This window comes from Natator depressus, chromosome 2 (genome assembly GCF_965152275.1).
Source record: "Natator depressus isolate rNatDep1 chromosome 2, rNatDep2.hap1, whole genome shotgun sequence".
Classification (NCBI taxonomy): Eukaryota; Metazoa; Chordata; order Testudines; family Cheloniidae; genus Natator; species Natator depressus.
The window spans coordinates 190,720,785-190,744,692 of NC_134235.1; the positions used below are offsets into that span (position 1 = coordinate 190,720,785).

Genomic DNA, 23,908 nt, shown 5'->3' on the forward strand with positions numbered 1-23,908 from the left:
ATTGCACAAACAGACAAAAAGGTAAAATTAGCTGCAAATATTATTGGTTATGGATTATTTGATTATCTCCATGCATGAAATAGAATGCAAACTTAACAGAGAGTGACTTTTAGTAGAAAACCAACCATATAATTAAGGAATGAAGTTATGGGTACTCCACAATGTAAGATTTCCCACTGGATGCGGTAGGGTTGAACCTGAAAGCACTCTGGCTCAGGCATTGGGTGCAACCATCGGGGAGCCACAAATTCAATTTAATGAAATTTATGGAACTGCATTGCTTCTTTGGATTCTCCTCAGTGGCTGAGGAGGCAGGATTTGCCCCAACAGGAGGTTCTAGACCACAGGAAAGTCCTAGAAAACAACCCATGTTGCCCGGCAGCAGGAGGGATGGGAGAAGAGAAATTAAACTGACCTTCTGAAAAGATGATCTCATCATTGCATTCTTCCTCTTTACAGGAGCACATGAACAGCAGTCCACCAGCTGCCTTCTTCTCTTTCATAACACAGGTTTTTGAGCCAGGGTCCTCCAATTTATGTTCAGAGACTGGCAGAGCAGGATCATGACATATTGTTTCTAAAGTTGTGTTTGCATCATTCTGTCTCCTAAAAATGAAAAGGAGAGTTAAAAACCAAAATCAAAAGGAGACAATCCTATCAAGAGAATAGTTAGGACTCTTTCTGGGTAAAATTCACCCTGTTGTGAAAGTTAAGCTTATATAGTCTTACTGTAGCCTCATTGCACAGGGATGAATTTTACCTTCTGTGGGCTTGCCTACACTGGGGATTTGTGCACTGCAGCAGCTCTCTCGGTATATAACCAGTGGACTTCAATTGGAGCAGAGTTAGGCCAGCGCTGAATGCTTTTGAAAAAACAACACCCTAACAATTCAAACTAAAGTTAAACTGAACTGCTTGGAAACCCAAAACAGACTTGGTTCAAATTTGAGGCAAAGGTAAATCATCCTTTCATCTGAACTGGTTCAGTGCTGTGTCTTGTTTTTGTCTAGTTCCTGTTTCTTGAACTTCCACGGTTATCAAGTAAAATGTGCTAAGCACTGGATCCTCATTGCAGTCTCGTGGTGAAGAGATCCCTTTAAAAAAATCCACCCCCCCACAACATTGTTTCTGTGGTTATCAGCAAAGATGCCAAAAACCTTTGGAAATTTTTAATTAAAAAAAATTAATGATCTCTGCAAAATCTGTGGAATTTCAGGGTGTTTTTTCCCCCAAGATAGTTTCAGCAGTGCGTGAGTATGTATTTTAAAAATATAGGGCTGTTACAAACCAGTTAGCTCCACTGACTTCAACAGAAGTGACACCAATTTACACCAGCTGAGAATCTGGCCCATACTTTTGATGCTTTTTTGGTCCACCTCTAACATTTCATTATGCAACATAAGAGATGGGACTAGAAGGACAACTCAAATGTATTTATTGACTCATTAAACTGGCTTGCCTTTGCTGTTTCTAAATACAGTTGCATTAACAATCCAGAGAATCTCAAACTGCACTGCAGCCACTTTGTAGCACACAGAACATTTATTTTACTCGTCAGACACAGAAAAAATATTTAATAGAACATTGCACTATTTCTACATTTGATGTGTCCATGTTCATTCATGCTGGACACCTTTTCAAGTGAACAGATGTAACAAAGCCATGGGCCTCACAGGATATTTCTAATGATTGATCATTTTTTCACCTAGATGTTCCTAATTAGGCTTCAGCATTAGCATTCAGTGACATATACGGAAGGTTTGCAAGTTTTCTATGCTGTTGCTTCTGCCTGGTTGTGAACTGAAAAAAAGACAAGAATGTTTTGGTTTTCATTGTCAACGCTGGCTTCATGACTAGAAGGGCAAGAACCATTTAATTCTAAATATGAACAGAAAGCTTAGATTCATCAAACACTTCAGGAAAGCATCACACGTCATTGAATTTTACATGCCCATGGTTTCTTTTGTCTCAGGTATAGTTAAATAATCTCCAAGAGTCACTATATTTAAACATGAGATAGAAAAAAGGATTCCTTTATGTATACACTATTATACACGTAAAGCACTTCCGCCCACACACTGTACATAAAGCTCCTGTGATAGGCACATATAATCTAAATGATAGCATCAGTTTGTTGTTTAACGGTTTAACTTGAAACGTTGCTTTCCTCCATTCACAACAGATAACACAACCATGATCTACTCTTAAGAGTCTCAAATCTGTTTCTACTTTCAGTGTGCTGTGGGTGGATGCAGTTTAATAGGCTGAGGAAAAACATGAGTCTTTTTCAACAGCAGCATAAGTTGGAACAGAACTGGTCTAAAAAACAAAAACAAAAACAAAACAAAAACCAACCTTACACATTTCATACCTGAATTTTTGTTAACCTCAAGCAATTCTAGCACAGAGAAGAGTCATAGGCAAGAGAATACAGTCTGTCATGGTGGCTGCACTTAGACTGAATGTTCCAGAAGAACGTTTTGAACGTCTTGACAGTAAGAGCAACTTCTAAATGACAGAAGTAGACCTCCTTCTCCTAACCCATAAAAAAGAATGAACTTACCATACTGCTACACAGACTTCATTCTCCTTCTCACAGATGGAAGTGCGGTTGCAGTTGCTATTGCAGTGACCTTGCTGTGTGCAGGTTGTCACCTCCACATCACAGAATTTACACAGAGCATGCATTTTGTATCTATTTTCCTTCATTTGTTCCACAGGCAAGATACCATCAGCTGGAGGAGAGAGAGAAATAAAACACCGTCGTAACATCAGCATATCAGACTGCATTAGAGTTCATCACAATGGACAGTTTTACTATCAGTCACAAACAACCCCCTCAGTAAGTCAGGGATATCTCAAATTTGCCCAACTGGAAGATCACTCCAGCAACATGCCAGGAGCCATTGGTGCTCTCTCAAGTCCTGGTTTCCCTCAACTCCTGTTGACTTCAATGGAAGTGAAGGTGCTCTGTGCTAGGAAGGACTGAGCCCAGTTTGAGTTTCATTTGCATAAAAGAAGAAAGTTGCATCTACCCTTATTTTTAATACAGGGGTGAGCCAACAAGCAATATGTTGCAACTTTGTTCTGAGCAGCTTGGCAACGGAGGATGACATAAGCACGGCATACTGGGAAAGGAGTGTACTTGGGAGACACCATCATAACTCGAACCCAGGGTGGACACTGTGGGCTTGTCTTCATTGCACTGTTACCTTGAGATATAACTTGAGTATTGTCCCTACTCTGATTCCTGTCCACACACAAAAATCCCTAGCTCGAGTTAAGTGGTGCGTTCAGCTTGAGCCAGCTGGCCCTTTGGGGGCATAGGCTGAAGCGTGAGCACTCATGATACTTGTGCTAGTAATGCAGGGAGGACTCATCTACTCTGTGCTGCTAATCCAATCATCTTGAGCGAACTCCGCAGTGAAAACACTCTGTAAAACTCTAAATTCCAATTGACGCATGGGCTGAATTTTTGGCTACTGCTCCTTTACACAGTCACTGTTGGGATGGGTAGCAGTAAAGGAAGATGAGACAATTCATCCCATTGAGGCCCCAAGTATGATTTTCAGGAAGCATATTTTTAGTTCAAATACTATTTTGAGATCCCAACATGACTGCAAGGAACAGAAAATGCCTAGGTAGAGACATATTTACTTAAAATAATACGCAACTATCTGAGATGGAGAAGACTGACTATAATAGTTTCAATACAATTCACCCATAAAAGTATGGAGAGCCAATTTAAACAGATATCAGGTTTTACTGATTACAATACTTTCATTGTAGCCACCTGTAGATGAAAAATATATTAATTTGATGCTATATGTCCAAATGGTGTTAGTCAACATACAATAGGAGATTGGAGATTCATAAAATTCCCACTCCTCCACAAGCACTACAATCAATATTGCCCCCTAGAATTTGAAAATATTTACCACGTTTAGAAACACTTTTCAATAAGAATTAAATATACGTGGCTGGATGCCAGAATAAAAAAGCACCGATGCTAAAATTTTCAGCAGATCTTTGCACCACTGTAAGGGGGTCAGAGAAAGGGGTCCCACACCCTTCCTTCCCTCAGCCAAGCAATGCCTCCTTTCTAAACACGTTGTGGATTTGACCCTATGGCTCTGGTCCTACTGCCATTAGGATCAATGGCAAAACTCCCACTGATTTTTAATACTGCAGGAGAAAGCCCTATGTGCAGGGGAAAGGATGGCATAAGCTGACTGGGAGTTTTCATTAGGGGAGAGCATGCTGGCAATATGTTACAAACTAGCTAGAATTTAGGCCTTAGATAAACATTCATCTTATTAATTACTTGTATTGCAATAACTCCTAAAGCTTGCAATTAGGATCAAAGCCCCATTGAGTGCTATACAAACACAAAGGAACAGTCTTCAGCAGCTCACAATCTAATCTAGTATAATACATCAAATCTATTGAAATTAGTCATTACAAATTTTTTGCTCATCTCTGTGTGTGACAATGCATCTCACTTAAACATGCACGGTACCTTATTGGCACTATTTATTAGCTGGATATAGAGTAGCTCCTAGATGTCCCAACTAAGATTAGCGCTCCCTTCTACTTGGGGCTGTACATACACACACTAAAAGTTACTCAATGACTCTAAAAGCCTATGATTTAAATAGGAAATAGGCAAGACCAAAAAGGAGGGAGAAAGGAGGTATTACTATCTCCATTTTACAGATGAGGAACTCAAGCACAGAGAGCTTAGGCTCAGATTTTTAAAGGTATTTCAATGGGAGTTAGGTGCCTAAATACCTTTAAAAATCTGGCCCTAAGATGACTTGCCTGAAGTCTTACAGGAAGACTGTGGCAGAAACAAGAACTGGACTCTCTGTCAAGTCCAAGCTTTCACTGCAAGGCCATCCTTCCTCACACACGATACAAAAATGCTCCAACTTCAGAGCTCACATTTTAGGGCATGTCTCATTGTACTGTTTTTTTTTTTTTTAAGATATAACTTCAGCATTGCCTCTAACCTGACTTCTGTTCACATACAAAAGCTCTAGCTTGAGTTAAGTGGTGCATTAAACTTGAGCCAGCTGGCCCATCAGGGAGCGTGGGTTAAAATCTTGAGTGTTTCTGATGCTGGAGCTAGGAATGCAGTGTGACGCAGCTACCCTGTGCTCCTATTACACACACTCAGTGCTGCATGAGTGTTGTTCTCTCACTTTAACTACGCTAACTTGGATTGTAGATAGAGCTAACACTGCAGTGAAGACAAGCCTTTAGATAAGCTGTTTCAAATACACAGTGTTTGATGACAGACAGGGCCAGATTCAGCCAAGCTTCTGCTAAGATTCACCCCCTGTAACAAACCAATGACAATGTCTCTGGATTCACCCCAGGAAGGGAATCTCCATTCCAAGCCACTTGATTTAAAACAATCAGTTTGGGGGAAGCAGCCCATTTTAAAGTAGAGTACATAGCAAGGGCACAAATCTAAAACAAGAGAGAGTCCTAGGCTATGATTCAGTTGTTAGCGAGAAATCAAAGGAAGAATTCTGGATAGTCAATGTTAGCTCAATTCAGGAGCCAAAAAAAAAAAAGGGGGGGGGGGGTTTGGACATCCAGTCTGACTTCACTTTGAATTTTCCTTGAAAAGGATGGTGATAGAATCTAGGAGTTCAGTACCTCAGTCACTATTCCCCATACCATTCCACCCAGACAGATGCAATGGGAACAGATGGGGCAAGGGGCAGACATATTCCTATTCAAGTAGAGGCTGGTTTGAAGTGTTGGCCCTTAAAGACGGACTATGTTTTTCTTGATATTGTTATGCAGCTCTAGCAGGTGTCTACGTGCCATTCATTGCTTTAGTTCTGCTTTGGCTACCCTGAAGGCTCAGACTGAAGTTTGACTTTCCCCAGTCGAGCATTTATTGATATGTTGAAATCAAATTGGTGACTTTTAAACTGTGCAAAAGGGACATGAACCAAAATCTGTATCCAGATGCAAACTTGGCCTCTAGCATGCCTCCCTCTCTCCTGTTAACCGGCCATACCAAACCCCTGGATGTGAACACACCCAAAACTCCAGAAAAGTTCAGATCTGCTTCCAAGCTATGTAGCTCAGGGCTGCCTCCAACAAGTTTGCACACTGGTTGTAGGATGAAACATTGGTTCGGGATCTCCTCGATGGGAATGCATTGGTCACTCTCTCCATGCTGTACATCACTCGACTTACTTGACTGCACCATTCCCAGGTTCATGCTGTTACAGTCAACATCCTAAGGGTTTCTTGTATTCAGTTGAGCAAACACAGTCATTTGGCCTTTTTAAAGCAGAAACGGCCTCTAATTTTGCATGAATGAAACTGCCCATGTAACTAGTATTTGCACACATGTAAACTAGTATTTGCGCACACAAAATTAGAGACTATGCTGAAGCCATTCTAAAAGTTGTTTTCAAGGCAAGTATAATCTCATATGATCCTGTAATGTTTCTCTTATTTAGACTCACAGATTTATAGGACCAGATTTTGTCTCTCCCTTGTATTTTTGCCCTCCAAATAGGTCCAAAACAAGGGGTAGCGTTTACTTGGCCTCCTGTATTCTAGTTGTCCCTGGTTCTTTCAACAGACCCAATACAGCACCGATCACTCATGAAATAAGCACATGGCTATAGGTAGAGACGGAAATTCAGATTAAAATACATGGACCATACCTATCGATCCCTAGGTCTAACCTGGGACAAACCCTTCACAGCTCAAGACATGAAAGGCCTTAGAAATATCAGTGCTGTGTGTTTTGGGGAGCAAGAATTGTGGAATAACAATTTTACCCTTTGGCTCACTTCCCAGCTGCGGCTTTCCAGGCACACATATGCAGTACACCTCACCCAAAGTCTATTGGCTGTTTTCACATTGTTTGCATTGTGTCTCTCATGTCTGAGCGTCTAACTTTCACTGAGACCTCAAGCTATAGTTCATGTTCCTTTTATTTGTTGAGTATTGTGAGCTAATAGTAGGACTGTGAAAAGCCCACAAAATGTAAACAAAACTAAAACTAACATGCTTTTTTTGTGTGGAATATCTACATTGAAAACCTCACTCGGGCCTCAGGGAAGACTTTTAAAGCATTGGCAAACTCATCCTGCTCATAACTTGTGAAGTATAATTGCTGCCATTTCTCTTCTCTCATTCTTTATTACTTAGGATTTAGACACAAAATAGTAGCTGTGAGCTGGACTGCCCCGCTTTAGAAAAGCCTGCTGGGAGAGTGAAGGGGAAGCCAGCAAAACTGAGGTTTAATTCTTGTGGAACTATCCTGTCTGCTGTGAGAAGCATGGATTTGGGACCCCAGCCGCACAGACCTTGGGAATTTGCATGAAGGAAGACACCTTTATCAAAGAGACAGGAGATATTATGTAGAGAGAGGTGCATGTCCCTCTCCTTCCTGGCAGCACAGTTCCAGAAGGGCCTGCTGTCTCTGGTTGGGCCCCTTTGCAGCCACACACCAGCCGCTATAGAGGAGATCAAGCTCTTTTGCTTCATGCCTGGATGTGGGCATCGAAATCTCCAGGCTTTGCCGGGGACAGTGCTGCAGAGAGCACCTTCCCTGCTCTGCCCTCTCCTCTCCACCGCCCTACCCTTCCCCACAGCAGAGCTCCATTTGGGCTGAATGCTACAGCATCCACATTGTGCAAGTGAAGGGAGCATGGTGTCAGGGAGGTAATATTCCTTCCTTTCTAGGCAGGCCTTCCAAGCACTGAGGATCCCTGGGTGAGGGAAGAGATGATTCCAGCGTTTATTCTGAACAGTGAAAACAGGATAAGCTATTTCAAAAAAATGTTGGGTTCTTTTTATTTGCTTTCTGGTTTTGGGGCCTTTAGGGTGCACTTGAATCACTTTTTCAAGCTTTTCTCTACAATCCTGAGTTAGAAACTTAGTGTTTTTAATCAATGAAAACAAATTCCCATGCAATCATAGGACTCCAGGAGCTGGGGCCTTAAGAAAAAACACCAAATATTGTAAGTCTTCTGATAAAATCATGAGAGTTGGCAACACTGCACCAATGCTTGATGCTAGATCTAGCACTGAGTCACAATGTGATGTCATTGTGACCAAGGCCGTGGGAGCCCAATAGACTGAAAATCACTATTTAAACAAAATATTTATATCTTAAATAGTAAACATTTAAAGTTTACTCCTGTTCATTAGGAATCTGTTTATATTCTTCTCTATTTAGCTCCTATATGGTCTGTTACAAATTTGTGTCACATTTGACACCAAACTTCATTCAGCAGTAGGCTCAGAAATGCCAATTGGGATTAAAAATGTCTTTTAAAAATAATTCAGAGTTTACTCATCATGAGAAGTGCTCCTTAGATTATGAGATTTCAAAATGCGGGAGTCAGCAAAATGGTGCGGCTATCCTCAGTGTCAGCCCTCAGTGACATCACAATTGGCTGCTTTTGAGGTCATAAAGAGAGCATGATGACTTCAGGTGGGAAACAGGCAGCAGGAGCAGATAAACGCATGAAAAGAGAATCTAATTCAGAAACTATTTCTAGTTGTGCAATAAAAAGTAAACAGCTCCCTTCCCCCAGGAATTTATGACATAAGTAGAGCTGTTACAACAAAACAGTCTTCAATATTTCCCATAAGGTATCAGTGGGTTTTTGAAAGGTTTCAGCTGTAATATCTAGATATTCATGTACTCAAGAGTTGTGAATCTGTGGTCTGATATATGCAAGGGGCTGGATCCAGCAAAGCGCAGGTGTAGAATGCTGTGTATATAGGCACAGTTTGATTCTGCACCAATGAAGTTAATGTGACTTCTAAGTGATGAGCAGGAGAGGGAGGGAAGGAGAACCAGCACTGAACACAGTGTTTAAATGTTTTGCAGAAGCATGGCCAGAAGGCTCAAGACCTTGCAAGAGCAACATCTTAATTAGAGCACTGCTGTGCAGCCAAGCTACTCTTGCTAATAGTAGAAGAAAAGTCAAGGAAGGGAGCATGTAGTTAAGTGTCTCATTTGTATCCTAAGAATAATGTTTAACACTATGTCTCCTCAGACACAACCATTCCTTTTCTTCCACTGCTTTTGAGTGCGCGCAAGCAGGACACAAAATGGACTTTCCCTCAATGAGGAAGACTGTGCTTAGCCTCACAGTTACAGGGCTAACAACACTTCCTAGTCTCCCCAAGCACACCCTGTCAGGTCAAGGACTCTTAGCCATCTCCGGTATCTTAAGGTGGAATCACACAATTCTCCCATTCTCAGACCAGGCCCTGGGTTGCAGTCTCCCATGTATCAACCATAGTTTACTTTAGCAGGACTAAAGTAGGCAAGTTCTGTTCCCTTCAGGAGCCATGAGAGTGGTTAATGCAGTGACCAAATAGCCTCCTTAAAGCAAAGTATCATGTAGTGTTAGAACATAAGCATTTAAGAGAAAACTTCTTAAAAACAATAAAACGGACTACATACTACTAGCTTACTAGGGTTGAACCATCTTCCCTGCAAGGACCCTGGAGTGACCAACTCCTTATAGAGCTCTTCTACAGAGCCTCTCTCTGTTTCAGTTTGTCTCCCTGTCAGAGCTGACAACTCCCTAGACAGCCCTGGCAACCCCATCCTCTTCTTTTCCTCGGAAGGCTTTTTAACTGTTCAGGGTTCTTTTGATCTCCAGCGATGTTCCCTCTAATTTTTGACAGGCTGTGTGCGCAAAAAATTTCTTCTGGGCAATTTTTTGTGCGTGCGGTGTTTCGCCGTGTGCACGGGGTTTAGGATCTGTGTGTGCATGCACACGCGCTCAGCTTAGAGGGAACAGTGATCTCCAGGCCTCACAGAACAGCTGTCTCCCTTCAGCCTAAAGCCTGGAAGCATGCCACTGTCTTGTAATTGCCCCTGATGTTGGCAGAGAGGCTGCTTATCTAGGACCACTGCCTTCCTGTTTATTCTTCCCACCACCCCTCTTAAGCTAGACAAATACATTCATACAGGAGAGTCTTAGAACCTCAGTGTACAATAACTTCACTTCAACAACCAGGTCATATACCATGCTCATAAAATGGTTACCTCTCAGAGCTCAAAACATTCATGCTGCAAATCAGCCGTGTGTCTGTCACATTTAGTGCTTATCCTCCATAGATAATTTTTAAAAACTTGCACCTATGTGTAACCTGCTCATTCTCCTGCTGGAGCACAACATTGCACATCCTGAACCACATCGCACAAGGATCAATGCTACAAGCAGAATGATATCTTCAAAATGGGAAGGTACTCAGCAGCACTGTGAGAGACTAACAATATCCTGGGCCAACCTTATGGAATTAAGATAAACTTTACTGAATTAAGTTAAACCTTATGGAATTAGGTTTAAAATCTTTGGGGTCCATTGTGTTAAAAATGCAATTGTGTATGTGTTAGTGTGTGTAACTCTTCTAGTAAGAGGGGGACGCTAATGTACTTGCTCCATTAGCAACCCTTTGAAGCTACCCCTGGAGAGGTGCGCAGATACTAGTTCAGACTAGATTCTCCAGGGACCAACAGACAAAGAGAGGGTTTTTGGATAATAGTCTGGTTTCAAACTGGCTCAGGGCCTCCTTCATGATCCAGCAAACAGACAAGACTCCTGGTCCATGGAAGGCCCCAGTCCTTAGGAAAGGTTGGTAGGACTGACTAGGCTGATGGAGGCCCCATAAAACTAAGTACTTGTTTGGAACTAAAGCTATAATGAACTCAAAACCACAAGGAAACCCTTTGGGTGTTGAAGGGCTGCTCCTGCAGAGCCCACATTAGGGTTAGGGTGGTCTCTTGTAAGCTTAGTAATGTGTGGGTAGATTCTTTTATTGTTTTCTCTGTAGTGCTCTCACCTTAAGAATAAAATAGGGTTGCATAGGGAGTGCTGCATGGTACCATATAATTGTGGACAGTCACACCGTTAATGGTGACGGAAGGGAAACGAAGCCAGTGTGCTTGGGCAGCCTGTCTCAGCTGGGAATAATTCAGTGAAGACAGGGAATAATTTAACCTGGAGATACCTGGTCAGAAGGGAGAGAGAGATGTTTCTCCACCTAAGAGAGGTGATGGTGAGGGGAATTGGACACCTGAGAGTGGGTGCCCTTGCTGTACCAGAGGGAGGGGAAATACAAGTGCAGGTGCCATGAACAGCGACAAGCATGTTAAACAGCACTGTAAAGTGGGGAAAGCGGCTATTTCCAAAGGCGTGGAACAATGATAATACATGCAGAAGGAAAATAGAAAAGAGTATGGAACAAGGAGTCAGAAATTTCAGTTAACTATTGCGTGCAATGGAAGAATCTCTCTATTTTAACAGCATACAGAAGTGGTTAAATTTTAGTTAGGGATTACTACAAGCACAGATACCTAGCAGCAGAACTAAGTATGACAGGAGTGAGTGGGAGGGAAAGAACTGGGTTATAACGGCTCCCAAAGGAAAGTGTGCAGACTAAGGGTACATCTACACTGCAATAAACAACCCACATAACCAAGTCTCAGAGCCTGGGTCAATTCACTTGGGCTCACAGGGCTGTGGGGCTAAAAATAACCATGTAGACATTTGGGCTCAGTCTGGAACCCAGGTTCTGAGACCCACCCCCTTGTGGGGTTTCATCCCAAACCCAAAAGTCTACACTGCTATTTTTAGCCCTGCAATCCTGAGTCAGATGACCTGGACCAGCTGCAGCTGTGCTGCAAGTCTTTTACTGCAGTGTACGTGTACCTAAAGAGGACTAAAATATATATTTAGCTGGACAAGCAATACGCCTTTCACAAATGCTTGACAGAGTATTTTACAAATGGTTAATCTAGCCCAGATTATGTCTACATAGGATTAAATACTGCTTATTTAAGAGATTAAAAGAGACCCCCTCTGGTCTCACAAACGAACAATATGCATTTTATGACCTTTCTTAAAAGTTAAGCATAGGAAATGAAGCACGAACTCCTATATTCCACATTAAGGCTGTGATAAAGCACAACAAAAGACAGGAAATTCAAAGCTACGGCTGACACCCCATCCTCAATAGGGCTTGGTTGCTTTGTGAATGAAAGGGAAAGCATCAGTCTTATATTCGAATTTCCTGGTTTTTTTGTTTTGAGTCATATATGTATGATGTTATTGAAGCAAAGTTTCTCTGCAGCCTTTGGAAGAAATATGCCCATGCAGATCTCACTGGTGTATGTCACACATCAAGCTACATGATACACAGTGGTTTCAGTCTGAAGACTGTCCTGCAGTTGTACTCATTCTGTGGGTACATTACAGTTTTTGAAGACTGTACTCGGTACAGTTTTCCATGTGCTGAGAGCATTCGTACCTTTCTGGCGCGCACTACAGAAACACACACACACACACTCTTACTTACACATGTATAATTATACCTAATTATAAAAAAAAATATTCCTCTTTGATCGTAGGAAATTGCATATTGTGAGAATAATTAAACACTTCCCAGGCATCCTTCTTAGGAAGCGCTCATTGGCTCATTTTTCAGATATTCCAGAAAGAGTTCACCCAGCATAGAGGAGAGGAAGGGTGTTCTTGTAGCTGAGGCACAGGACTGAGAGTCTGGTGTTTGGGGTTCTGTTCTCATCTCTACCACAGACTTCCTGTGTGACCTGGAGCAAATCACTTAAGCTAGCATTTTTAAGAGACTTTACTAATTTTGGGTGCAACAATTTTGGGATAACTATCTTGAGGCACCTACATCCAGATCCTCAAGAGATCCCTAAATACTTTTGAGGATCCGGGCCTTAGATTTTCAGAGACGGTAGAGAGCTGCAGATCTTATTTACTTCCACAACAGCTGCAATTGCTAAGCACTCCGGAAAAAATCAGACCCAAAGTGTCTCAAGTTGGTCAACCAAAATTACTGGATGCATTTGAAAATTCTGACCTGAATGTCTTTGTGTCACAGTTTCCTCGACTGTAAGTGGGAATAATAGATTTCCCTACCCACAGGGATTTGGAGAGAGGCTCATGCATCAATGTTGGTAAAAATATACTATATTTTCTTGATGAGAAGGTATAATCTAAGGGTATGTCTTCACTACGTGCCGGATCGGCGGGCAGCGATCGATCCAGCAGGGATCGATTTATCGCGTCTAGTCTAGATGCAATAAATAGACCCCCGAGCACTCTCCCGTCGACTCCTGTACTCCAGCGCCGCGAGAGGCACAGGCAGAGTCGACAGGGGAGCGGCAGCAGTCAACTCACTGTGGCAGACACGCCACAGTAAGTCGATCTAAGTACGTCGACTTCAGCTATGGTATTCACAGTGTAGACCAGGGCTAATAGAAAAGTACTGTGTTATTAAGTGGATCTATTTCTCTCTTCCAAGTGTGTTGGTTAGGGTTGCCAACCCTCCAGGATTGGCCTACAATCTCCTGGAATCATCGCTGATCTCCCGATGACAACTAAAAGCAATGTGGGAGATTTTAATAGGATATATTAAGAAAATGACATTATGTCATGCTGGGGAAAAAATCTCCCGGAATAGCTTCAGTCAGAGTTGGCAACCCTAATTTTGGTTTGGGTGAGGTGCATCCCATGAGTTTGGGGTGCACATGTGATGTCAACACAAAAGAGATAAGGTGGGTGAGTTATTCCTCTTTATATCCTGGGATCAACAAAGCTACAATAACACTGCAAACAACATATAAACACGAAGTAATTTTCAACCAAACCACCAGTTCTGCCTTGCTTTATGGGAAAAACCTTGTGAAACTTGATGGCTCTGAAGTTTTCACCCAATGCCCGATGAAGATTTGCTTGAAACTTGCCTGGCCAAACAGTTGGTGAACTTTGGTAAACGTTGCCTGAGTTTCAGTTTTTGTTATGAATATTTTTCATAGTTCTAGTTCTAGGTCGGTGAAATTAAAGGGCCTGATTCTGATTTCACTTCCACCCTAATACTTTGGGAGTAAGTTCACTGATTTAAATGAGATCAGAATCAGGCCCAAAAGACTGGATGTTAGATTTTTAAAAAAGAAAATCAAAAGGACTCCTAAAATATAACCCTGAGTGGGCTGCATCTGTTCCCATAAAACTTAAAGTGTCGCAATCCTGCACTGATAATACTTCATAATTATGATGCACCAGATGCATAAATGGCATATGTAAGACCTAAAAAGATTTTGGCTCAGATTATGCGGTTTAGAGTAAGAAAATTATAGTGCTGCTGTTTAACTTTTTTTTTTTTTTTTTTGAACTCTGATAGAAGACTGCATACTACTGTTTCTAGATTTTTTTCAAACCATGATTCCTCATTGAGCTCCTTCACCAATGCACCCCAGAATCCATGGTGCCAGTTTTTGCAGCACTTCTAGGTACTGACTCTTGTACCTCCTTTGATTTATGGGGTGCTTCATGAATCTGAGGACTTTATTCTTTGTCTGATGTAATCAATCTAGCCATCTATGATTGGAAGTGATCAAACAAATTTACTTCAGCGAAAGGAATAAGGGGGGGGGAATGTGATTCACATGTTGAGAATCTCCACTATTCCCATATGAGACATGCATATCGTTGACTAACCCACCTGAAACTTTTATAAAACTTTCCATAAACATCCAGCATATCCATGGGACTCATATTTATCAGTTACACAAATCATTGTTGTAAAGACCCACAGGTGCCCATGAAAAATGAGTATTTAAATGCATTAACCAGGCAATTGTGCTTCTAACCTGGCAGTAGTTATGCACACATGCATATGCACTGATTTATACACATGTGCAAATACTTACTTTCCATATGCAATGAGTACATTTGTATTTTTGTGGGTGCACTGTTACCATGTTTAAAAATCTGATCCTCCCTTATTTTAAAAAAAGTGGGCTCCCACTATAAAATTTGGATCCAGAGTTCAAGCACTAAAATTCAGGGGTACTTGTTTCAGGGGGGGTTGTTTCAGCTCAGTATAAACATAGGGACATTTGCAAAATTTGGTCCTTTGCTTAGATTTTGAACTTCTCCAAATTTCAGCAGAAGTGAGGGAGGTGAGATCTAGATTATATTTTGGGCACATCGCTAAAAACATTCTTATAAGGCAGGGGTCGGCAACCTTTCAGAAGTGGTGTGCTGAGTCTTCATTTATTCACTTTAATTTAAGGTTTTGCGTGCCAGTAATACATTTTAACGTTTTTTAGAAGGTCTCTCTCTATAAGTCTATATATCATATAACTAAACTATTAGTTTAGCCCAGCCTGCTGCCAGCCCTGGGATTCCGTTCACCTAGGCCAGCAGCAGGCTGAGCGGGGCCTGTTGCCGGGACCCTGGCTAGCAAGGGGCTGGCAGCCAGAACCCCAGACCGGCAGCGGGCTGAGCGGGGCCAGCAGCTGGGACCCTGCAGGCAGCAGCATGCCATTAAAAATCGGCTCGCATGCCATCTTTGGCACGCATGCCATAGGTTGCCGACCCCTGTTATAAACGTACTACAGCATTGGTCTAAAACATTAGTTTGCAATAAAATGAATTGTTCTAATATTATAGAATTCTATACAGTTTATTTTCTGAAGGCTGTATGTACCTCTTTTCCTGATCCACCCTAGTTAATCTAACTTGGAAAATTAATTGTATTGGAATAAAGACTTATTTTACCAAAAAGGAAATTCTCTGTCAATCTCTGATGGGCCAACAAGCTTTTGTGGCAGCTCTGTTCAGATCTTGTTGACTGTAAGGAAAAACTTCGAAAACCGTGAAAAAACTTTTTGCAAACAGTTTCATTGATACACAGCAATGTTTGAATGACAGATTCGATGGGAATAGCATGAGAAAGAAATTACTCACTTTCATAATCCATCAGCTCAGTTAAAATAGTAAATTGCTCTCCTCAAAGTAAAGTTAGACTGAAACTTAATCCTTTGGGAGCAAAATCACTTTGAATGGATTTGGGGGGGAAATACACAACCTTCTCAAATTCAGCAGCATGGAGGGCTATATTTGTTTCTGTCAGGTTGGATGCATTCCCACCATTAATGGAAATTATAAACAATGCATTGAGAAGAGGACATAGCTCATAAAAACAAGTTTTTGAATGATATCCAAGAGATGTGGGGAAAGGGGGCGAATAAGGCTGTTCACAAATTTCTCTTCACTGCAGGAAGTGTTACCAGATTTAAAGTAAAATAAAATTCGTGGGTGAAATCCAGCCCCTATTGAAGTAAGTGGGTATTTTACCATAACTTCAGTGGGACGTGGATTTCACTCCATAACCAAACCCTTTAAAGGGCCCAATGGGCCAAAGGGCCCTGTCACTACCATTGACTCTAGAACACGAACACAAGGAAGTTACATTTATACACCATGTTGTAAAACTGCTTTCTTCTAGGGTACATTCTCACGTAGATGCCTGTGGAATCCAGCATACATGCCACTCATATTTAAAGGCTAGCATCACTCTGACACTAACAAATATGCACACGTGCATACAAGAAAAAAACACTTCTTACTGCCTGCAGTGGATTCTTTTAGTCACTGCACAATGTGCTTCAGTTGTCTGCACCAAAAGGCCTGGCATTACAGCATGATGCAAGGATATTCTCAAAAAAAGAGCGCTCAGTGTGAAGGAACTTGCCAGGCTAAAATATTTAGTCTACCTGTCTGAAGGTGTGAGAGAGAAAGCAGTCTGTTCTAGGTTGGTTATGAAGTACAATACTGGATGTTTAGGCAGAACAACATTGTAATTAAGCTCATACTGTGAACTGTATGGATAGAGTTGATTTTTTTTAAAAAACATATCTACCTGCGTGGAAAATACTTAATGAAAAAGCATTCTTTTATGATGGTCACTGTTTCCATAACCCACTGTCTCCTGCATGCCCCAAGCTTAAGATAATGACTATCTCCTACATACTCTTAAAACCACCTTAACAGTTCTTTCTCAATAGCCCAACAGTTCTTAAAGTCAGCATGTGCATTTTTCAGATGTCTTTTTAAAAAGAAAAATTCCAATTAGAAGTGCAAGGGAAAACCAACCAAAAGTCTGCAAAACAATTACTTCTGTAAAAGGAGGTGTTGTGCGGAGAAAGGAGGATGGGTGTAAGACTGAGAAACACACACCACTTGCTCAGATGAATCAGGAAAACCTTTCTTGGAAGAGCTCAAAATCAGACACACATTCCCTCTGACTCATAATTTTTGTTCAACTGTCTTTTCCTTGTAACAATTAAAAAATTTTAAAAGCAAAATGTGGCTACACTTCATGAGTTTTTACATGGTATAGTTCAGCTAGAGACACGATGTAGTATGGTACCAGCATATGGAAGGTACCTACTTTCTGTGGTATCTTATAAAGGATTAATGGGACTAGACCTTCAGCTGGTATGAATCAGTGTAGCTCCACTGACTCCCATGGTGCTACACCAAGTTATACTAGTTCAGGATCTGGACCAATACATCTATTTGAGGGTAACTGGATTGTTCCAGAGGCTGGCCGTGGCACGTATTAATCCTTCATTTGTAGGCCACGGATTCAAATCCAGCTGTGGTAAAGTAGCAACTGGTGGTGGAGTAACATTGTATATTAATGATAAGGTAGACCGTAAAGAAATTAGAAGTGATGGAATGGATAAGACAGAGCCTGTTTGGGCCAAAAAGCATGTTGCAGGAGAAAACTACTAGAGGTTCCCCTAGGATAGTGCTTCCCCCAGGATCAATTTGGATATGGATAGAGACCTCTTTAATGTTTTTAATTAAATAAATGCTACTGGGAATTGTGTGATTATGGGAGACTAAATTCTTAGAAACAGATTGGAGGATAAGTTCTACTAATGGTGGGGCCCAGATTTTCCTGGAGATCATAGCTGACACAATTCTTCACCAAATAGTTGCCAAACCAACAAAAGGTGATGCCATTTTAGATTTGGTATTGGTGAGTAGTAAGGACTTCACATAAGAATTGGTTGTAGGGGACAAGCTTGGTTTGAGTGACCATGAGCAATTACCACGTCCAAGGTAGAACTCAAACAGCTTAATGGGACTAAATTAGGGGGCCTGGATAATCCCCATCCAAGAATATTAAAGGAACTGGCACATGAAATTGCAAGTCCAACAGCAAGGATTTTTAATGAATCCATAAACTTGGGGGGTCATACTCTATGACAGGAGAATCGCTAATATAGTTCCTATTTTTAAGAAAGGAAAAAAAGTGAGCTGGGAAACTACAGGCCTGTTTGACCTCAATTGTATGCAAGGTCTTAGAACAAATTTTGAAAGAGAAAGTAGTTAAGGGCATAGAGGTAAACAGTAATTGGGATAAAATACAACATGGTTTTACAAAAGGTAGATCATGCCAGACCAACCTGATCTCCTTCTTTGAGAAGAGAACTGATTTTTTAGACAAAAGAAATGCAGTAGATCTAATTGACCTGGATTTCAGTAAGGCATTTGAGGCATGGGAAATTATTAGTTAAATTGGAGAAGATGTGGATTAATATGAGAATTTAAAGGTGGATAAGGAATGGGTTAAAGGAGAGACTACAACAGGTGATACTGAAAGGTGAATTATCAGGCTGGAGGGAGGTTACTAGTAGAGTTCCTCAGGGATCGGTCTTGGGACCAATTTTATTTAACATTTTTATTAATGATCTAGACAAAAAAAAGTTGAGTGTGCTAATAAAATTTGTGGATGACACACAGTTGGAAGGTATTGTCAATATTGAGGAGGAACAGAATATCACATAAGAAGATCTGGACAACCTTAAACTGGAGTAACAGAAACTGAACAAAATTTAATAGTGCAAAGTGCAACGTCATGCACTTAGGGGTAGACAAGAACTATGAGCTGCCAATGTGATGCAGCCATGAAAAAGTGAAGTCCTAGGATGCATCAGGCGAGGTATTTCCAGTAGAGAGAGAGAAAAGCGTTAGCACCATTATACAAGGCACCGGTGAGACCTCATCTGGAATACTGCATGCAGTTCTGGTCTCCCATGTTTAAGAGAGATGAATTCAAACTGGATCAGGTGCAGAGAGTGGCTACTAGGATGATCCAAGGAATGGAAAACCTACCTTATGAGAGGAGACTCAAAGAGCTGGGCTTGTTTAGCCTAACCAAAAAAAGAAGGCTGATGGAAGATATGATTCCTCTATACAAATACATCAGAGGGATAAATACCAGGGAGAGAGAAGAGTTATTTAAGTTAAGTGCCAATGTGGACAAGAATAAATGGATATAAACTGGCCATCGTTAAGTTTAGGCTTGAAATTAGATAAAGTTTTCTAACCATCAGAGGAGAGAAGTTCTGGAACAGCCTTCCAAGGGGACCAGTGGGGGAAAAAACCTAACTGGCTTCAAGACTGAGCTTGATAAGCTTATGGAGGGGATGGTATGACAGGCTGCCCACAATGGCATGTAGCCAATCTCCAGTGGCCAGTGATGGGACACTAGATGGGGAGGGCTCTGAGTTACTATAGAGAATCTTTTCCCAGGTGTCTGGCTGGTGGGTCTTGCCAACATGCTCAGGATCTAGCTGATCACTGTATGTGGAGTTAGGAAGGAATTTCCTCCTGGGTCAGATTCGCAGAGACCCAGGGGAGGGAGGGCGGGGGGAGGATCCCCTTCCTCTTCAACATGGGGCTTGGGTCACTTGCCGGTTTAAACTAGTGTAAATGGTGGATTCTCTATAACTTGAAGTCTTTAAATCATGATTTCAGGACTTCAGTAACTCAGCCAGAGATTATAGTTCTATTACAGGAGAGGCTGGGTGAGGTTCTGTGGCCTACAATGTGCGGGAGGTCAGACTAGATGATCATGATGGTCGCTTCTGGCCTTAAACTCTATGAGAAACTGGAAACTTTTTCTAAGCTGTTTGGTGGCCTTCATGAAATGACTTGATGGTCTCCATAAAGTTCATAGTGGACTAATGATAAGATCACAGAAACACCATTTCAACTGATACCCATAGGGAAGGGAGGCTCAGCATTAAATGAACATGGAAGCTGAAAACCCTGTTCAATGTTGGGCAAATCGCAGTGTGGGGAAACATGTTCTGCTGCTACTGTATGCGTTCACTAACAACAGGAGCTGACTCTCTGGAGCTGTTAGTCTGGCACTTTTCACAAACACTGCATTAACTGAGAACATCCATTTAACAGAACGGTCCTTAAAACACAAAAAATGCCTAAGCTTTCCAAATTCAACAACATGGTAATTTAAACAAAAAGAAACTCTCTATGGGAAAGGATACATTTTTAAAATTCTATGGATGCAAAATTTTATAGCCCATACATATTTGAAATGTCCTTTATAGCAGAGTGGCTTAACTCTTTGTTGCTTCTGGAGATACTAATCCAAATTCTGACTTAGGACACAAGTAAAACCAGCTTTTGGTGCTAAACAAATACCTGATGATTCTCAGGGTTTAAGGCCCGAAAGGACCATTCATCTCGTCGGACCCTCCTGCATAACTCAGAATAGGAGCCAAAACCAGCAGTTTCTGCATCAAGCCCACAACTTCTGTTTGAGCCATTGTTTTCCTTTTAAGAAGATAGCCAGTCTTGATTTAAAGATTTCAAATGACGGAAAAATCTATCCAGTCTCTAGATAAGTTGTTCTAATGGTTAATTACCTTCACTGTTAAAAAAAAAATTTGCACATTTGTATTCTGAATTTGTCTAGCTTCAGCTTCCAATCATTGGAACGGATGCTTGTCCACTTCAGTGATCCTCTACACAATCCATATTGAGCCTCAGTCCAATGATACTCTGCTACTGGCCCCGTGCCCACCCCTAGCCTTTGCCCCCTTACCTCTGTCTGGGTTCCCCCCTGGAGACACAACACTGCTCCCAGCCCCAGCTGGGGGGAGAGGTGTGGACGGGGTAAGGGGTCTGGCTTTCAGCACCTCCATTATTAAAAGGGTTCCAGCGCCACTGGGGATATGCACTAGTCCAAGTTATCTGTTCCTCCATTTAATGAGCACAAAATGCATGATTTTTTAAAATAAAGTTCACATTTTATGGGAAGGAAGACAGTTATCTTGGTGGGTATGGTCCATGCCAGACTACAGCTAGGGGGCGGGGGAGGGGGAGGGAAATGTAGATGCCAGTTTCTTCTACTTTGATGCATGTGGTGAGTGGCAGTAGCAGAGAGGTATCAACATTAGCTTTGAAGGTTAAGATACTTTATAATGATTGCAAATGAACAATGGTCTGCTTATAGCATTCACCCCCAACCTTCACCAACCAGGACAGAGACCAGTGTTTCCAATTTGACACCACTGGTAAGCACATGTGACAAAACACACTGCACTTAACACCTGCAAAAATAGCAAAGTTCGAGGAAGTACAACTCAGCTGCACAATACAATATCCATCAAAAGAGCCATGATAGAAGAGAGCCATAAAATGGTCAAGTAACACAAGGCAGGGCCACCCTGCACTAGCACTGCTCCTTGATGACTCATAACACATCAAAGCTCTTAACTGGGGAGAAATGGGGAAACAGATTAGTCCTGTGTCTTGTTTAACTTGGCACAGTATAGGAGAGGAGAAAAAATGCAAGACTGACTGGGCTTCCTGATGGCCTTGGGGCTTTCATCCAGAAATTCTGTTGAAGAATTACTGTGCCACAGTCATGGCACCATCCTTCCCTCCCTTGGCCAACAGGGATGCTTAGGGATGGAGCTCCGTAGGGTTGAAGTGGTGGAGGAGGAAGGGGTTCCTGCAGGGCAGGCGCTGTGCTCCATAACACTGTCCCCCTCCAGAGCGTGGTATTTCCTTGTGGAAATATGAAGAGGAAGGAAATTATGTTGGCTTGAGCTGCGAACCAATCAATGAGAGGTAAATGAGACAGTGGAGCAGCAGTCACCTCTACATGACAGCTCTTCTGCATCCTCATATATTACAGCATTCTTGATCATGATCAATAGGGTTGATGAAGCTGTGGCCTCCAAAATCCACAGCCCACCGTATCCCTCCCATAAAGAGGATGGTTCAAGAAAAATCCACCAGGTAAATCTCAAAGATTTCCTTCTCTGATCATGGACCCATCCTACGCGGTTTTCAGCAGGCACTGTATATGTGTGTGTGTGGGGGGGGGTGTCTGGCATCAAGACACCCATAGCCATGCTGCAAGATTTCCATGGAGTCAAGTTGGGAATAAGGGCTCTTATAATATGTTCCCAGAGGAAAAGGCGGGGGGAGGGGCAATTACAGTGTAATCACTGAAAACATAAAGAAGAAGAAACATGTTCTTAAGTTTTTTATATTTTTATATTGCTTCACATTTTGGGCCAAAGGAAAACACAAGTCGCCTTGTAGTCATGTAATGCCTTACTCAAAATAACAAAGAAGTGCTACTCTGGGCTAATTACTAGCTCCAGAATGAATGAAAGCAAAATTACTGTACTTTGCACCTATCAAGATCAGCCTCAAAACTGCAAACTTGGAGCAATTTCTGTCCGCCCAAGGAATATTTTAAAAGACTAGGCAATTTGAGAAAAAACTAAGTGAAAAAGTACTAATTACACCACATCATAATTCCCTCTCCATACATCTATTTTTTTTAAAAACGCAAATAAAATACTTAGACATACCAACAAGCACTTCAAGATCTAAGGGGGAAAGTGCTAAGTATTATTATTATGATGGCTTCAGATGTACTCCAAACCTAAAACTCGCAAACAAGTTCTGTGAAGTTGGGAGATAGAGATTTCTCTTTCATGGGCATAAAAAAAATATATATATATAAGGACCAGTCCTGCTAGGCATTAAGTGATTTCAGCTCCCACTGAAGTCCATGAGTATGACTACATAGCAGCTGGAAGCAAACCTCTCACCCTGGTACATATATTTGCAGCTAGTGCACTAAAAATAGCAGTGTGGACATTGCCGCATCAGCTGAGACTCAAGCTAGCTGCTTGAGCTCAAGTTCATGCTACCCCATGGCTCTGAGCTCAGGCGGCTAGCCTGTGCCTCTCCCAGTGTGGCAACATCTACACAGCTAATATTTAGCACGCTAGTGCAAGCCCCACTAGCACAAGTCTATCTACCTGCGCTGGGAAGCTCACTCCCAAGCTGCAATATAGACAGGTCCTAAGGGCTTTTCTAGATTAATGAGCAACTATTATCACCAACAATGTCAAAAGTCACTAGTGGCTTTGGGTGCCTGATGTGAGAAACTTTGAAGGGTATGATTTTCAGAAAGTACTGAGCCATCCATCGTCTGAAAATTAAGCTCATTTCAAGTATCTCAAAACCGCACAAGGTGTTAAAATGTGGAGGCACCCAAAATCCTTAGTCACTTTGAAGAACCTTGGTCAAGAGTTTCTATTTTTGCCCCTGAAAATGGCTGAATTACTAGTGGGTTATGGTTTTCATCTGTGGACTGTTCCAAACGTCACTTTCTTGCACGATCTGTAATACTAAAAATTGCATTAAAAATGCACTTACTGTAGTTAGTGAAATGAGCTAAGAAAATTCCTACCCTCAACCTCTTGTCATCCAGAAATTGCAGACACCCCAAAAGTCTGAACACAGGTATGTGGACTCATACACTTTTAGTGCTGGAATACTGACGACAGAAAAATTGATAATGGCTTATCTACCCCTGAGGTCTGAAATACCTAGACTCAATGGAATCACAGGTTAATTTCTGGCAGACCTGACTCAGCCCTTCTTTCTTCCAAAGTAAACAAAATTAGTACCATGTTTTTTGTGAATTGTCTCTCTTTTGGATGAGACCTATCAAAAATCCTCTGGCACAGTTTGGATAAACATTTACCCGTTTATCTTTGAAAAGTCTTTCTCCTTCACTGCACCTTGCTAATGCCTACCTCTCAAGGGTGAGGTGCCTCTTATGCTTATATAATTTTTGAAATGCTGAGTTCTTTGGAATGAAAGCCATTATATTGATGTAAAATACTATTAAAGTATTTTGCTTCTCACAGCTCCCTTTTCTGAGTCTG

At 41.6% G+C, this 23,908-nt stretch overlaps 1 protein-coding gene across 4 annotated transcripts in view; it reads right to left on the minus strand.

Annotated features, from left to right (window-relative positions):
• The window catches only part of TGFBR2 (transforming growth factor beta receptor 2), a 77,761-nt gene that overhangs the window by 46,005 nt on the left and 7,848 nt on the right, over positions 1-23,908 (minus strand). For all 4 annotated transcript variants that reach the window (XM_074945624.1, XM_074945623.1, XM_074945626.1 and 1 more), the window contains 2 exons: positions 2,564-2,735; positions 416-606 (listed from right to left, as the gene is read on the minus strand). In XM_074945624.1, the coding sequence (XP_074801725.1) occupies positions 416-606; positions 2,564-2,735 (363 nt within the window). The remainder of the gene's footprint in view (positions 1-415; positions 607-2,563; positions 2,736-23,908) is intronic.